At 37.1% G+C, this 18,867-nt stretch overlaps 1 protein-coding gene across 1 annotated transcript in view; it reads right to left on the reverse strand.

Moving 5' to 3' along the window:
- Nucleotides 1-18,867, reverse strand: part of svopa (SV2 related protein a) — a 37,146-nt gene that overhangs the window by 14,614 nt on the left and 3,665 nt on the right. Inside the window, exons 2-10 of the mRNA XM_036597931.1 lie at nucleotides 11,334-11,497; nucleotides 10,608-10,693; nucleotides 10,312-10,410; nucleotides 8,422-8,493; nucleotides 8,171-8,295; nucleotides 6,143-6,206; nucleotides 4,456-4,581; nucleotides 2,822-2,950; nucleotides 1,784-1,857 (exon numbers count right to left, since the gene is read on the reverse strand). Coding sequence (XP_036453824.1) covers nucleotides 1,784-1,857; nucleotides 2,822-2,950; nucleotides 4,456-4,581; nucleotides 6,143-6,206; nucleotides 8,171-8,295; nucleotides 8,422-8,493; nucleotides 10,312-10,410; nucleotides 10,608-10,693; nucleotides 11,334-11,497 — 939 coding nt within the window. The remainder of the gene's footprint in view (nucleotides 1-1,783; nucleotides 1,858-2,821; nucleotides 2,951-4,455; nucleotides 4,582-6,142; nucleotides 6,207-8,170; nucleotides 8,296-8,421; nucleotides 8,494-10,311; nucleotides 10,411-10,607; nucleotides 10,694-11,333; nucleotides 11,498-18,867) is intronic.

An 18,867-nucleotide genomic window follows, 5' to 3' on the forward strand; every position in this document is an offset into this window, starting at 1 on the left:
CTTTATTCTTTTTTTTATTGTCTGATTTGCAGTAAGCAGAACGCCAATTTCTGTTAGCACACCTGTAGGAATTTGTAGTGTTGTTAGTGCCAAGCTCGATCAACTAGTTCGCATTTAATGGCAATTATAGCTTGATCATAGAATATTATTTATTCTTTACTTTATTGTCTGGTAATTTTTGGTAGTTAGACCCTTTAGCAATGTTTGAATGAATCCTTCATCTTTTAGAATGTTATGACACCTAAATTTGAGGCTTCAGCTTGAATAATCAGCTAATGTGCAGTATCAACAAATCGTCTTATTACCCACCCGCAATGCAGAAGTCTGTTGGAAGTGTGACTGAAAGCATTTGCTGTAGAACACCTTTAGGTTTAATGAGGAATATATGTGTGCCATTCTTCCAAATTAGTTCAAAATGCAGTCCCACAGTAAAAGACAATACATAAAATAACAATTAAGCATTTAGACCTTAGATATTTACAAGGATTATGTTATGATCTATTTAAAACCAAGGCATTAATTGAGATAGTAATAAACTAAATGTATATAAAATCATTATTTAACGGGCCTTTCTATTAGGAGGTATCTGTCCCAAATCCTAACCCCTAAATTTCTACTTATGAAAATAACACTTACATTATTAGTCTTTTTTTCCAATTTTTTTTTTCTTTTTAAAGATCTTCATGGGAAGGTTTACATTTATCATGAGTTAAATTTTTCAATAAAAAACTTTTTTCAAAAAGTGCTGTCCCACATTTTTATGCCACTACCAAAATATTTAGTCCATAGCTCATTACAGCCACACCCCTGCATTTGAGAGCAGGAAGTGAGACTGCATCCCTGTCCCTTATGACCACATGGTGTGCAGTTAGATCCCATTGTTTTAAAGTAAATGTGTCCCAAAGTCCGAAAATCAGTGTGAAATACTAAGACATATCTTAGTAAAATTTTGTGTGTTTTAATAAAAAATACTATGTTTTAGGTGTGCACAGCTGTTCAACGTTGTGTTTGCTATTCATGTACTGGCTAGCGTTTTTGAGTTCCGCTGAAAATAGTAGCTAAAATTAATGCCACCACTGAAACAGTCACTACCGCAATATTTGACAATGTTTAGGAGACATTATTATTGTATTGGTAATGACAAAATGAAAAGAATCTTTTCTTTTCTTTTAATAAAATAAATATAATTAAGGTATGTGGCACTATAGAGAAAAAGGATTTTTGTCCAAGTCAGTTAAAAGCAAAGTCAGTGTTTTCAACTCTGATCCTGAACCAATTCGGTAGAATGATCTATATACACTCACTGGCCGCTACATTAAGTACACCTCAGTGTATCTACACTCATTGTCCATTTTATCAACTCCACTTACCATATAGAGCAGGTATTATTAGGGTGGTGGATCATTCTCAGCACTGCAGTCACACTGATCTCGTGGTGGTGTGTTAGTGTGTGTTGCGCTGGTACGAGTGGATCAGACACTCAGTGTCACCGCTGGACTGAAAATAGCCCACCAACCAGAAATATCCAACCATCCGTCCTGCAGGCAGCAGCCTGTGACCACCAATGAAGAACTATAGGATGACCAACACAAACTGTGCAGCAACAAATGAGCTACAAGGTGGACCAACAAGGTAGGACTGTCTAATAGAGTGGACAGTGAGTGCACCAATATCGTACATGGAGTTGACAAAATGGACAATGAGTGTAGGTACAAGGAGGTGTATTTAATGAAGTAGGTGGTCAGTGTATACAATATGATTCATTACATTGACTGCATCTCACCATATGAACCAGAGGAGAACGGTGGTCCAGCGGAAGTGCGGCAAGAACAGATCTTTAATTTTTCCTCGATCCTCCTGACAAAGAGACACACACATAACATTGTGAAGATGTAGAACAAACACTTTCAAACATTATTCTGATGTGTGAGGAACAGTGGAGTGATGAGAAGTTACTGTGTAAAATGATTTTACTGTGCAGGGCTGTGTTTTGTAAAAGCTTCATAATGCTAAGTACTTTATTAACTTGATCTCAGGAATGTTCATTAAATAAACATTGTTAGCTAAAGTACCACATTAACTCGCTTGCAGATTAACAACTAACACAATCTATCCAAAAATTATGTTATTTTATTCTAATTCAAAATGATATATTATTTTGTATCTCATAGTCCATGTAATGGCATTAATCAAATTTAATACCACTATTACTAATAATAATCCTAATAATTATAATAATAATATACTTTAAAACTATATATTCATTTTTAGATTTTGTTACATTTTAAATACATACTTTGTTAAATATTACATATAATATTATTATTATTATTATTATTATTATTATTATCATCATTATCATTATTATTATTATTTTTAATAATAATAATAATAATAATAATAATAATTAAAGCTATAATACATTTATTGTATATATGAATTTCTATTTCTATATATATTTTCTTCCACAATTTGCCTTTATTATATTTACAATCAATTTTTATAGGTGATTTTTTCAGGTGCAGTGGTTTGAATCATGGTTTAGTTTTAAGACTGTGCACAACTTCAGAGGTCTATTGTAAACAACGTAACAAGTAATTGACAGTTAGACCGATGGAACATCACATCACATCACATGGATGTAATTGCTTAAATCCATCCAATGCTTAGAAACATCTAACTACGAGCATTAACTGATATTTATACACAAATGTTGTCGTGGTTCTGCACAGTTTTGCATGAATAAGGATAGTATAGTCTTGTAAAATGACAGGGAACACTCTCAAACAGAACATAACAGAATAGACAGTATAGATGTTACCTGTCTGGCCACTATGAGTTTGCCCAGAGGCATGGGGACCCTGTTCTCTGTCGCGATACGTTTGAGTGTGTTCAGAGCCTTCTCCTGGTTCCCCGACAGAACATCATAACGAGCACTCTCAGGCAGCCACTGCATATTACAGACACATACAGTGAGCACATTTACAAACATCTTCTCACTGTCAATCTACATTTAGCTATATGAATAATAGGAATTTACACCTTAAAGGAACAGTTTAGTAAAATTTCCAATTCATATAATTTCCCTCTTAGCCCAAATATAGCTGATCAGCCAAGACAGGTTTGGTGTCTGAAGTTTGCTTTTTTAATTTTACAAGGCTAACATAGCTAACAGGTAATGAAAGATCAGAAGCTACTAACTAGCAGTGTGCCCTGCCTGCATCAATCATCACATACTTCAAAACATACTACTAAGCCATACTGTTACATCTATAAAAATGGACAAAATACAACCAAATTTAGGCTTCAAGATATTCTTGATCTTGACAACACTAGCAAAACAAGCTAGACACTGAAACACTACCATTAGCTAATGTTCAGACTTTAGAATAAACATGTCAGGAACACCATTAAAGGGTAACTCCACTGATTTTGCTAAATTACTTAATCAATTAACCGTTTAGATGTAAACAAAATCACGCTGATAATGGTAAAATACTGCTAAATGCGAAAAAATATGTTTCCTTTTCACTTTCCGTAGTTCCAGTGTTGCTTGGTGTTATTATCTGTTCAGTAAAAGCATGCGCCTGAGGATCTGATTTGTCAAAGGGAACGTGAATTTGAGGGGGAACTGAATTGGATACAACACCTACAGCTGTGTTGAACGGCTGTAGCTACAGGCTAGTAACGACAAAAGCACATTAGCTTATGTGCATTGATCTCAGTTGAGAATGCGGTTTTGACAGGAAACACAAAAGTAATCCTGGAGTAAACGTTTATATTAAAAATAAGTTTTAGGCCAAATCTTTACAACAAAACTATCACAAAACAATGTCTTATGTATCAAGCAACGCATTTATAATCATTTTGTGTAATAATTTAATGGGTGTAGCTTTTAAAGCCATTAAATGCTTCAGACGTCTGGTTCCTAGTACTATAATGGTGAACAGATCTGACTCTGTAAATTTCTCTAGAAAGGCGCATTCCACACTGAACAACTTAATGATTTTGTTTACATCTAAACCATTGAATGATTAAGTAATTTTGCAAAACCGGTAGAGTTCCCCTTTAATTTGGTCTCAATTTGAAGACAGTAACTTAGAAGAAAAGACAAACACGATGCACATCTCCATGCATAATTGGATTTTTTTTCTGTTTACACCATAATAAGTCCAACCCACTTTTAAACCAAAATGTCTCATGATTGTTTTCAGATGTTTTCATTACGAGATCATAACTGGCCCCGCGAGACTAGCTTGAAGATGGCTGCTGCTACAGTGTTCAGCTGTGCAAAGTACATGTCTTGGTTGATCAGCTATTGGTAGATCAGCCAAGACATGTTAGACCCTGTTAGGCCATGTTAGAAACAACTGTTTAAACATTACTGTGATTTTCAACAATGATCATTATAGCTTATAGAAAAGTGGGTGCCAACAATGCTACAGCTGAACATACATAGCAGAGGATGGTGAAGATGAAGAGGGGGATGGTGGAGAGGGCGAGCAGCCAGCGCCAGCCCAACGTCGGCATCACCAGGATGGCCAGCAGCACCTCAAACACTGTCCCCAACGCCCAGAACACCTACACATTCAGGAAGAATGAAATAGAGGAATAAGAAGTAAAAACAAAGAATGTGGGATGCACAGAGAGAAGTAGACTCTCCAAAGGCTTAGAAAAAAATTTAATTTACACAGTTTTAGTCAGCCAAAACATGTTTGCCGTTTGAAGTTTGCTTCTTCTGTTTTGCACTGGAGCTACAAGGCCAATGTTGCTAACAAGTAATTAAGCTTACACACTACCAATTAGCATCATGCTAAATGCATGCCAAGATCATCACACACTTGCCTCAAATGTTGCTGAGTTGTTTAGGAATCTCAAATAGACTTAATTATGTAGTTTGTGAGATTGTAAGACATACTGTTATCTATAAACATGGACAAAATCATGGACAAAATTCAGGCTTCAGGATGGCTACTACAACTGTTTATAGCAATGATAACATCTATTTCGCTGTTTTAATATAGTAGGTATATATAATATAATAGTACATCACAAGTGTCAGAAATCAAACAAACAAGTCTGTTTGTTTTCATTTAACAACTCTGCTTGGTTTGAGGCAAGTGTTGCAAAAGTTGTAACTATATACTTCCAGTGCTTTTTTAGCTAAATTAGCCTTGTAGCTTCAGTGAAAAATTAAACTTCAGACACCAAACATCTCCAGGCTGACCAACTGCATTTGGGGTAGGAAGAAAGTTTTTCATCGAAATATTGCTTCAAATGAAGAAGAAAATTTATGTTTTTAATTAACTGCAATATAGTAAGAACCAGACATCCAAACAGGGGCTTTTCTTGGATGGCATGACTTTTTTATAGTATATATCTAAATATAACTGGATAGTACAAAGCTCTGGAATCAGTATAAGGTTGTTGAATTGTTGAATTTAATGGCCCTTGGGCTTACTGCTAACAATAATGCAGCATAAGATGCTAAGGCAAAGAAAGTGGAAAATTTGTAGATACCTTCTGGTTAGTCCGTTCAGCTACTTTAAAGTGCACCCATTGCTGACACAGGTATTGCACACTCAGCTTGTGTAATCTCCATAGAAAAGGATCACCACTGGACCAGCCACTCATGATCCTACTACGCTCGGTGCCAAGTGTCAGCTAGAGGAGTAAAGCTCACCAACACTGGGCCGTGGAACAGTGGAACTGTGTCTTCTGGAGTGATTACCATCCAATCCAGTCACCTTTGGGATGAGCTGGAGAGGCGTATGTCATCCAGAGCTAATCATTAAACATCAGCACCTGACAATGGTCTTGTAGTTGAATGCAATCAAATCCTTACATCAATGTTCCAACATCTAATGTAAAGCCTTCCAAGAATAGGCTGTTACTGCAGCAATGGGTGAACAAACTCCCTATTAATGCCCCTGAATTCTGAAGAAACACAGGTATCTACAAACTTTTGAACAGATAAAAAGAATGCTTCTTCACACTGTGTATGTGCTCAAATATTATTTTCCAGTAAGATCAGGGCTTAAGCCCTCAAAGCCCCTCCAAAGACTACATCTAACAACCATTAGCACTCACAGAGGGATGCTATAATGCACAGTGTGCTTTATGAAGTATAGAATGCCAATACCTCAATCAGCAGAATGCATGTGGCTCTGGATTGCATGGGGAGAAACTCAGCATACAGTGTCACTCTGAAAAAAAAAAAAAGAACAACACCATAGTCCTGCAGGAGTGCCATTATTATTACATAATGCTTGGTTCTCTGCCAGCATGATGCTCAGAGTGCACAGCAGAAAAATGGCTCCAAATATAAGAAGAAAGTGATTGGAAAGACTCATTTTCGTTAGCTTGAGTGCATGGAACTGAAAATAAATGCCAATGTGCGGAATGTCAACTTGCTTCAGTGTAACTTGCTGCACTTAAAAAAAACAAGTTAAAGTGACCCGGCATTAGCCTAGAGCAGCTAAGTTAGCTCCAGCCCTGAAATGTTTGGAAGTAGAGGAAGTTCCTGTGATCCTCATCTATGGCCGGGAATCACGATCAGAACAAGGTAACCATTAATATTAAATAATATGTTCACATAATGTTATTACCTTTTTACTATTAAGACACTGGGTTATTATGGGGTCTTCAATAATGCGTTGGTAGAGTAAATTCCCCACTGTCTCTGTTAGGATTTACCAGAGTGAGATTTATCATCTTAGAACTGTTTGTAGATGTAGCATAGGTGAAGTATAGGTGGTTCAGATGAGTTAAATTCTAAAAATTGTGAAAATATGCTACTACATGAACTCCACTATAGCAGTGGAAAACACATTTTTAAGATGTAAAGCATGCGAGCATGGCTCTGGAAAGCATTTGTTTCGGTGACACAAGTCAACAGGAACCTACACCAGAAGAAGCTCATGTATGCACGTTTGCAGTAATGTCTGTTAAAACGAATTACATTATTTAATATGTGATGTTTAGTTCAAAAAAAGAGCATAAACAAAAATAGAATAGAAAGTAGATCTAAGATGCAGTGGACTGCGCCTATACACTGGGGGATGATATAACTGATAATCATGTTTTTTTTAACAACCGAAAAAATACTTAATCATCCGAAAAATTCATACTGACTCATAGTGATGTAACCGTAGCAACATAAACTAGAAAACACCATTACCATTTGCTAAATTATAGTACAGGTGGCTATCATAAGTGACATATCAATCAAGGATTGTGGGATCTGTCCTAGATTTTGGAATCTTTGCTTCTTTGGTAGCAAATTACAAAAAAACATTTTAAAACTTTACTGTACTGTAAAAAATGTCTTGTCAGATCAACCTAAAAAATTACTTAATGTAGTAACAAGTAATTAACTAGATTTATTCTGCCTAAATAAATACTACATACATATACATGTTACTACATGAGGTAATTTTCTAGGTTGATCTGATGAGCCTTTTTTTTACAGTGTAACTTTAACTAAGTGAAATCTGCAATAATTCTGACTGGTATGAGGGACAACCTGATGTCAGCTTTTTTCAACATGGCCTGAATTGACCGAAATCCAACAGAGGAATGACAAATTGCACTATATCCAACATTTACTGTTCCAATATTCTTCATTTGGCAATCATTAGTAAATTTATGAAGGAGCACAAAACCAACAGCATAAACAGGGCATAACATGTGTATAATATGTCCCAATAAAGACATAAGTTGACAGCCCTGCCACTTTAACCTTTTTCTGCAGGCACCCTAGTGGCAGTCGACTAAGATATTTAAATTTAATATAAACAAATAAATTAGCTTTTTTTTTTTAATTATTAATTTTGTCCCTGTAACTATGTTATCAGATTAGCTAGGACATCTTCGCTCTCTGAAATGTTGTGACTCTGTGACTCTCCATATCAAAAATCATGTACAACTGCCACAATAAAAATAGCATTTGAACACAATAAAAAACTTTTTCATAAATGTTGAGCTACTTCAGTTCGTTTCCAGTTTTTCCATATTGCATTAACATTACTGAAGAAAAAAAGCACAGAGCAACTGAGGGACCTCCAAAAGAACTGGAAATTGCATTCTATGGCTACTGTGCTAAGGGTTGTAAAGCTCTTTTGCAAAGTAAGGGATTAATCACAATGTCATGAATCAATCAGTGACTTACGATTGTGGAGCTCCTCCAATTCCGAAGCCGACCAAAGCTCGGAGGAACAGAATCCAGCCATAAATAGGAGCGAATGCGCTGAGGATTCCATAGAACAGAGTCCACAACACACTCATCTTCAGACCCTGTAACACACACACACACACACACGCACACACAGGTGTACATATAACTATAAGCATATGACTGTAGTACTAATCTATACTACAATGTCTGTCACCTACAATCCAGAATGCCTCACTAATACTTACTGTTTTCCGCCCGTACTTATCAGATATGTTCCCCCATAACGAAGAGCTGATCATCATTCCAATAAACACCACCTAGAGACAGACAGACAAAGACAGTCAGCAGCTTAATTTGTTTGTTTCATCATAGATTTCCCTACAGTAGGACAGAACAGGGCAGTGGACATTAACACATCTCCCAACATGCATCTAACAAGCTCCTAGTCTTTACCTAACATTAATGCATCTGATCCAGTCAGTCAAGCACCTCTGAAAAAGTTAATAAGCTAGAGCAGGTGTGACAGATTGTGGTTGGAACTAGATTTTGTAGAAAGGTAGATGTCCAGGACCAGGGTTAGTGACCGCTGGAGTAGCAGTGGGAATGTCTAGGTACCGTATGATTCAATTCGATTTTGATTCAGGGTCCCAAGATGTGTGGTTAATCCAGGTTTAGATATTCAGGCTGTGATTAACCTAGGCTTAGATACTCAGACTGTGATTAATCCAGACTTAGATACTCAGGCTGTGATTAACCCAGGCTTAAATACTTAGTCTGTGATTAATCCAGCAAAACTAGAGTATCCAGAGAAGAAAAAAGAAATCATACTACTGAAATGTGTAGAATGTAGAGCATTTATAACAATAAAAAGCTACACTACCACTGCTGAGCTAGATTCAAGCTTAAAGTTATTGGGGTTATTTGGATATGCAGGAAATACTGCATCTGAGACAGATCCCTGGATCTAGAATGCCAAGAAATTTAAAGTGTAAATTATAAGAACCCCAAAAAGCATCAAATCATCAGCAATATATAAATTGGCCATTTATGAATGTATACAATTTGGATATCTTGTGGTAATCATTGTTATTAGTTTCACAATTTTACAGTGACCAGCTAGCCAGTAGTGGGCCCCCAAAAGGCTACAGCCTTTATATAAAACTCTTTCACCTTTTGTTCTTTAAATGCACACAGAAGGGATCTGCATGCTAACCCCATTGCGGGAAAACTTAAGAATGCTACAGGGGCTTTACTCGAGTAACAAAGCCATGTTAATGTGCTTTACACCTAAAAAAACAAAGTGTTTTCCATCATTATAGTACAGTAGCTACAGATGCCTGTGGGAAATGATGAAGTATTATATTTTCATCATTTTATAACTCATCTGAACCAGCGGAACATTTAAAGGGGAATTCCACCAATCTTACGTCATTATTGTTTTGGCCTAAGGACACTGTAAGGCAAATAGTCCCAAAAGAAATAATAATTTATTATATAAAACTCAGGAGACGCATGTAGGTTTACTGGTCTTTTAGGATAGTAAATAAAATGGCTACATTTGTGTTGTAGATACTGTAAGCCCTGGTTCATATAATCACCACTGTAAAGAAATCTTTCTCTGGAATGGTGCATTTCACGTTAAACCACTCTGACTGCCCTTTTATCTGAACATCCACAGCATTTTTTTACATTGTATGTTGCAGCTTTACAGTTAATCCTTCAGGAAATATTTAAACTCAAAGCATAACTGTGAATATTATTGCATTACCTGTTGTTAATCTCTAGTGCAGATTGTTAAACAAAGCCTCATTTTACATACACAAAGTCTGCGGCCAGGTTGTGACTGCAACCTTGAACATTGGTGGGATCCTGCATTTTTTTTTTCTCTTCAGAGCCAGGTTATGCCAAAGTATCCTACCTTCTAATGTGTCTGGCTATGAATGAGTTTATTTTACAGTAGTGCCAAAAAGAAGCAGAGCCTAAAAAATGCAATTACTGTGTTTCGTGAATCGATTTAGAATCTTTCAAAAGAAAATCATGATGCATGTTAGTATAGATTTTTTCTCACCCCTACACTGGACTAGTGGAAATAAGAAGGATTTTTTTTTATTACAATGGAAACTTGTAAACAGTACCGATGTGAGCAGCGCCACCTCCCAGCTGGGCAGTCTCCACTCACAGTGCAGCTGCGGGGCCAGGATACTGAGGATCATCATCTCCATAGCATCTGCCATCTGCACACAAACAGCATTCAATGAACATGCCTATTCCTGTATTACACCCAACAACAGGCATCAGCATTACTATGGCAGTTAGTCTTAACCCAAACATCATGAACACTAGCATCTGCACAGAGAAGGACTGTGTGCCGTCCATTCACTGGTCATAACAGACTCTTAAGCTGAAGTGGGGCCTGATGAAATGGGCTTACCCAGGAGAGTCCTGTAAGGATGGAGAGTTTCCACTGGAACATGCCAAAGCCAATGGCCTCCACCGCATCTTCCACCATGAAGGTATCTACAAACGACAGCACAGACAGGGAATTATCTGACACTGAGCAGAAACAACATCCAAATGAATAAATCAACATGGCATTAACATGGCAAAGGTCAGTGGGGAACCCTCATGGTCTTCTAGGCCTCAAGAGAAGGCCTAGTAATTTTTATAGAGTAAAAGAATACATGCCTGTAATTTTTAGTTCATTTTTGTTTAATATAATCATCATGCTTGGTATATTCTGTAAGTACTGCAGTATTAGTCTTATTTCATTTTTAAGTTTTGGAAATAAAAGGGTTAAAAGCTTGTAATGGCCACTGAATTTTTATTTTTTTCCTTCATTGCATATGGTTGGATCCTGTCAGGCAAACCCAACCACTGGTTAGGCCTTCAGCTCAATGGAAAGTCCAATTCTGGAAAAGACCAATTCTTTGGCTAACACAAACAGTGCATCAAAAGATTAAAACTACAGTTTCTTACCTTTAAGGTAGGGGTACATAAAAAAAACTAAAAGTCTTGGCTGTGAATGAAAGATGATAGCTGATACACTGTGTTACCAGCTGTGAAAATGTAAAGTCATCACTGTAGTCAGTTTTTGTCAGGACTTTTTTATGTGTTGTTTCTTTATGGCTGAAACAGTAAAAAACATTTATGGTGTTACCGTCGGTGGGGTTGGCGAACTCTCTGGGTACTGGAGCTCCATCAGCCAGGGCCACAGAGCCCATGTCCATTTGCCCCCCCTCCACCTGCATCATCTGATCCCTTGTGCCGCACTCATCGTCTGAACGAGCGCTCTCGCCTGTGCGCCGAAACTTTACCACACTGCTGGACAGATAAGGAGAAAGACACATATACATCATCATCATCATCATGGTTACACTTCTACATAATATATATTCTATATACACTACTGTTCAAAAATTTAGAATCACCATTCAAAAGTTTGTAATTAGTTTGTAGTTGCTTTTAGTAATATAAAACCATTGTTGTTGTATATCCAAAGTGATTCTAAAATAATGCTAGCACACTGCAACTTCACACGTTTCAAATAATTTGTGGGAAGATAATAAAAAAATTACATCCAGAGTGGTGCCCAGAGCTGTAGATGATTTGTTTAGTTTGTTATGTTTAGTTTGTCCATGTACAAAAACATTAATCTCAAATGAGAAAAGTTCAATTTCAAAACTTCAGCCTACAGTTACCAGGCAGGTAAAAACCTGGTTAGTACAAAAGACACAACAAGTACAAATACAAAATGCAATAAAATCTCGAGTTTAAACCAAACATATAACCAACTCTTACCCCCTGCTTTTGCCCACCCAAAGTTCTTCCCGTGACTATACAGGACTGTGTCATTTGCATACATGTGAATCTTCACACCAATACAAACAGACGAGAGATCATTTATGACCATTGTAACAGTGGCCCTAAAATGGAACCCTGTGGCACACCAATGGTTTAGCCCTGGATACTGACAACAATAACTAAGAAAGCTGTATATCTTTGAGATTTAAATCATGCTAACGTTAACATTAAAATGTCTTTTATTTGGAAAGTGGTGAATAAATTTCAGGGTACATAACTTGACAAGAAATTTTCCCATCTCACACTGTGACATTCCTGGATCTACCCCCATCTGAGATTTGTGCCACCCCTCCATACTGGCTCCTCCCAGTAGTCTTGCTCACATCTGTGTTCCATTTTGTGTTGGTTTTACCTGTGTTTAGTTACACTTTTCCATATGTACACAGTCCTTGTGTTAATTACTTTTTCCACACCTAGTCTCATGTATCCTAGTCTGAGTGAATATGTTGGTTTTGTTCTCTTCTAATTTATTGTTATGAGTGACCATAGAAAAGTCATTAACGTACCTATCACTAAATATGCCAACTAATGCCAACTAATATTTACTAAATAAACCAACTCTGTCTCCTCCAAATGTTACAAAGGCACTATAAATACATAATTATAATAGAATTTACTGTAATTATTTATTAAAAGAAAGACAAAGCAGTACAGGGACATCTGAACCAAAGCAACAAATAAAACCAACAAGATAAGATGGGTAAAAAGCCTTTCCAGACAAGTAGAAGCTGTCACTGCAGAAAAAAGGGGAATAAATTCCCTATTTATACTCTTGATTTACAAGAAATGATGGATGAGCAGATGTCTACAACTTTTGGACAATGTATTTTGGTCTACACTATATAAGTTATTATTGAGAATGATAAAAATGATATCTTTTGAATTGTATATTAACTCAAAATTGATTCCATGTTGTAATGTAGGTTCATTTTCTTAGAGTAACGGATACTGTTCAGAACCCTTTTTCTACTACATTCTACCATTATTTATAGCAGAATCCAGCAATCGGTGATCGATGATTCATCCCTCCTGTAAAGCGTAACAGGCAACACATTATCCAGACTGAGTTTATGTGAGGACAGAACCGAGTATGGTGGGAATAAATCTGTTGCCAAGGTGACAGGAGAGCTTCCCCTCTGAATGATCTGGTTCCACAAAGAGAGACAGACAGACAGAGAAGAAAAAGAAGATGAAGAAGAGAGAGAAGAGGAGAATGGCTATGAATGGAACATGTGAAGAAAATGGAGCAAAGCTTGAATCGTGACTCACTATAGCCAGCAGGTCTGAAAAAGTATTAATGAGGAATGGCTGCTGCTATTTTCTCAATGAACAGGCTGAACCATCTTGCAACCACAATAACAGATGGTCCACCAGCAATTAATGCCTGTAATCTTTGCATGGCCTCCAAAACAGTGGGCATCCTGGAGAAATACCTTCCCCAACATGTACTAATGCTAATCTAACAGTGGTTCTCAACCTGTTTGAGTTTGAGCCCTTCTTCACATTTCTGCTGAAACACATTACAGCAACCTTCTTCCCATTTCTCCACCCAAACCAACCGCGAATAATGATTATCAAAGACAGACCTTTTTAAGCAATACATGTTAAAACCCCTCTTTACTATTATGCTAATTTCTGTTAGGCCTTCTGTCCAGCTACTGAAGTCCTAACCAATGGGAGAGTTAATCAGGGTCCTGATTGGATAATTTTATGTTTGGTAATTCAAGATTTGAACCCTTTTGTCTCCAATCAAAACTTAACAATGAAATATGAGTGTTTCTACAATATTTGTAGAGTCATACAACAGGAATGATGATTATATTAAATAAAATGGCAAATAAAATAACAGACAGACATCAACAGGCCACTAGTCCACTTCCTGCTACATTGATACCTCAGCCAGTTTGCTGTGACGTTCCTGTAGTTACTAAATAATTAGTATGTAATAAGCCTGTGATTTTAAGGGGTTAATTAAAAGATGAAAATATTCACAAGCATCTGACAACTTATTCATCCTGAATAAAGCAATATGTTCACTGTTTATGAATGCTTTGTAACGATCACATAATAATGCATATAAAAGGTGGTGAAGTTAGCATCTAAATTAGCTGCTAGGCTAAACATAACCATGCCAGTTAGAGGCTTTCCTTGCTTCAAGTCAGTGTATCTTCACTCTCAGTCTATAATGACTGCATTATATCACTGGTGTGGAAGATATTATGAAAAAATATGCCATCCACAAATGTTATTCATTCAGCAAATTAAGTTCTTCTGAAAACCTTGGTGTTTTAGAGTAGATTAACATTGGAACTTCTGAACCTTCAATTAGCTGGAACAGGTGTGTTAGGTTAGCGTAGGAAGGTAGATCCATAACAAGGGTTGGTGAACACTCATCAATTTTTTAGGGGAGTTTGGAAGAATTTAAAGAAAAAGTTCATTTGCAGAACTTGTCCATAAAGCTTTCCCACTAATCTAAAGCCTGAAATGAACTCCTCCATGAATAGCTTGAGTTTTAATTACTGTAATTCTGCTTTTGGTGTGTGAGTACCCATTTCTTCACTGTTCAGAGAGCAGTGAGAGATCGCTGAGGACAGCCAGCGTCTCTAATAACTGTAATCACAGCATCATGGGCGAATGAAGCGCTCGTGCAGAGATAGGCAGTGTAATTAAACACAAGCCTTTATTTAGTTCCTCTTACAGCTCAACTGCCTTCATCAACTCAGCAGTGCTGTTTCAGCAGTGATCCTGAACACAGCAAAGAGCCAGAGTGGAGCACAGAGTAGAGTTACATGATACAGGCCTTGTAGAATGGGAATCAAAGGGGTACATAGGGCATCTTTGAGTGATGCCATGGAAGGACCACTTTTGGTTCCCTAAAGAACCCTAGAACAGAATAAAGTAGAACAGAATGTAGTAGAGTAGAATTTAAGTGACTACTGATGTGATCCCTGATTTTAATCCAATACGAATCTGCAATGTTTGTAATTTTTACAAGTCTGCAAAGTAATAATTCTGCAGTGAATTACCTTCTATAATCTATAATCTATAATCTCTCCACTGAAGTGAATGTCCAGGCTGTGATGTGTTGACCTGGGCTATCTGAGATAATTTGAGGAAATGTGATGTTATATTCTTTACAAATTGGCCCCTTCACATTACTGGATCCCCTCTGGTAAAACCAACCCAGCTCACATAGGGTTTAAGTCACCAAATGCAATGAGTGGTGACTGCTGGTCATAATATTGGATGGGAGATCAATAGCTCAAGTAAGTGCACTACTAACCTAGCATTAATGCACTGGTGTACACACTAGATAAACTGCAACCTTCTTATGAAGCGAACTAAATATTTCTGCATTAAATACTGCCATGTAATGATATACTTACAATTTGACTTTTACAATTATTTACAGCTTGTCTCAGCTGTGAGAAGGTGAAGTTAGGCATCATGGGGGCTTAAAAAAATATGACTTAGCTTGCTATCTTTGGCTTTTAGCTTGTCCTCTTTGTCTGATGAGTCATTTCTGTAGTTTAGAGAGAGTAATCCACTCTCCACTGTAATGATGACGAAAACAGGTACCACAGTTATATGGCTGCAATAATATATTCAGTTTGCTAGCCATACCATAAGCTAGCAGCCTTTCTTTTTCATTCACCACCCATCAAACAGCCCAACCCCCAAATATCCACCCTAAGGCAGTTGTAGCTTTTCAAAATTTCCTTCCACATTTAAGATGCATCATCAGGTGTTTTCCTTAGTCTTTAAACTGGAAAATCTCACTCCAGATACAAAGTAGAGTACAAGTTAGTAGGTATACAAAAGATGTAGCGACGGTTACATTGTTCATTTTGGCCAGGAGTCCTTTTAAGAATAAGCCTTAAGATATAATAAAGAGAACTAAGAACCACAATATCAGAAAAATGAAAAAAAGATAAAGAAATAAATACAAATTCTACCAATAGCAATATATCTCTCCAAAAGAAAAGAGAAAACTTAGACTGGAAAATAATACTAAGAACAAAACAAACACAAAGAGCCAGACTAAAGGCAAACGAGACAAATACTAAGGGTATAAACCAACATGACATGAGCACCACAGACAAACAGCGCATCGCAAAGCCAAAGACAAGCACAAGGTCTATGGCTGCATTCAATTTAGCTCAGAAGTGGGAAGTCAGAGCTCAGAATTACGTTATAATAAACTCAATTCATTCAAGCAAGTGCCTATAAAAACATCAGGCATGTCAAACTGGGGATCCTCTGGGCCAAAGTGCTGAGGAGATTAGCATTTACCTTCATCTAACGCTCTGAATTCAGTCCATGAAGGCCTCGCTAATTAGCTGATGAGCTGAATCAGGTGTGTTTAATGAGACAATTTGCTGAGGTCTGCAATGTTTTGGCCCGCGAGGACTGGAGCCTGACACATGTGGTCTACATGAAGGTGAACAATGTCAGTAACAAGCTAATCAGCTAACATTAGTGATATGAGTGATAACTTTAACATTCATAACCTTCTCAGTACAGTGTGTTATCGATTTAACCAGCTATCATGTCTGTATGTTGATGATCTAAAGCAAATACTACTATAATCTCTTTTTTTAATACTACTACTACAAACACTACTGTAATCTGTCTTTTTTAATATTATTACTACAAATACTACTATAATCTCTTTTAAGAGTGGTACTTTATAGACCACTGAAGTTGTGAGTCATTCTGTAGTCAATGTCATGCCTGTATTAGGAGCCACTATTACCACTGACAGTGTAAGTGCCTATGGTGATATGACCTCATATGCTGAACTTGGAGCTGAGAACCTTATCACAACTTTCAGAGTAGGTATTCCCAGCTGAGGGGTCATTTTCTTTGTTTGTTTTTTCTACTCATAAGTCGGAAATTCTGATAACTTTTGCAGCATATGTTTACAGAGAAACAGACAAGAAACACTTGAGCAGAATTACCACACAGCATACAGATGTACAGGATAATGACAACAGGATAGAGGAACATGAGACAGGACTGAGGCAGAGAGAGAGAAAAAGAGACAGAACATAACTGGGGAAACTCTGACATCTGTACACATCTACTCGCCCAAACAGCTTATGACATTACACTGCCACCTTGCACATCTTTACAACCTATTCTGGAAATGAAGGTGCACCTACTGCCCATGACTGACAATGATTTGCTTGTCTTTGATTGAACTGGCTTGGAACCAATTTTTAAGCACTTATCAACAGGACATAAGACTAGGGGGTCTCCTAGGACAGAAAGCCTAGGGAAAAATGGCATAAGAATACCCAAGACCAGAGGTGAACTATGACTATTAAAGCTAGGCCTTCAGTTCAGGACATAATGGGATTCTAACAGTATGGCAGCACTAAGCTAACAGCGATTCATATGCACATTTTTGGCCATTCTACATTAAACATGGATATTTGAAGCTGAAATTACATATTAACTTTACATATTAACGTCACAGACGCAGGCTCAAAAAGAAGGTCCAGCCAATCTTTAGATCTCAAAATCAACATTAAACTGACAAAAATATGATGACATTATTAGACAATTCACAAGTTTTGACTGGTTTCTTGTTGAATTCGCACTCACAGTCCTCAGATTTATCCACTCAAGGAAGGGGTCCGAAGCACAACGCATGTTACAAAACATATTTCCGCACATTTCAAGCAATTACACATTTCCACCAGAGAGGTCTCCAAATCCCCAAAACTTACATAGTGCAGCTTTAGAAATCCTCATTTATTAATTTCATGCAAAACATTGTTACATATGTTACATATGTTTATGCGTGACTAGCATTGTCACGCATAAACACAGTTGTACTTTTAAGTATGTGGACTGATGTGACATCCTACATTAACACCACATTTACTTTCCTTAACATAGCTGAGGTTGTTGTAGAAACGCAGCTGTTGAACACACTTGGGGAGGCACACTGTGTGGTGAAACCTCAGTGTCAGGTCATATATTTGAAAAAACAGCTTCAGGTCTTAGGAAAAACACCATCATGTCTCAGCTCTTGTGCAAATGGACATTAGTTGAAGCTGCCTCAGGTAGAATGGCCCCGCATAAAGAGGCATCAGATATCACAACTTCAGAGAAAATGGCCTCAGATGTTACAGTCTGTGTGACATTTGTAATTCCAATCTTTCTTAACATATTAACTAGAGTTTTATTAAAGATTAAAGACAAGAAAAGACTACAACCACAACTTTTACTGAACTGTGCATTTATTGTGTTCTTCTCCCATGCTATCAGTTTATTTCCCCCTACATCTGCCTTAGTGTTAGGAATCTCAAATTTACTGGAAGAAAAAGAGTTTTTTTATTATTACTATTTTTAGACCCCTCCTCCCTTAACCTGGTTTAACCATTAACTTTGGTTGTCTTCAACACAAGGGGATTCTGTTACCAGCATAAGCCTAAGTAGAATAATAGTACAGAGCAGAAATTGCTCCGAAAATTAATTAATGAAAAATTATAAATAAAAAATAAACCCAGCAGAAAAAAATAACTTTTTTTTCCTTTTTTCAGAGCATTTTTACTTGGCAGCTAGTTCTACCTCTACTTTTCTTTAGGGCAGGTGTCGGCAACATGCAGCTCCTTTACTGCCCTGTTGCGGTTCCACAGCAGAATTAGCAGAACAGCCAAGATGGTAAAATGGACATAAAATGTTGTGGCTTCCAAGGTGGTTTGATTTTTGTTGAAAGGACAAAATGGTTCTTCTTAACATTTGGGTTGCCAACCCCTAGTTTATGGGTTTCCAGCTCTACTCCTGGAACCTCCTGTGCATGATGTTTATTCTGTTTT

The sequence above is a fragment of the Colossoma macropomum genome, unplaced genomic scaffold (genome assembly GCF_904425465.1).
Source record: "Colossoma macropomum unplaced genomic scaffold, Colossoma_macropomum, whole genome shotgun sequence".
Lineage (NCBI taxonomy): Eukaryota > Metazoa > Chordata > Actinopteri > Characiformes > Serrasalmidae > Colossoma > Colossoma macropomum.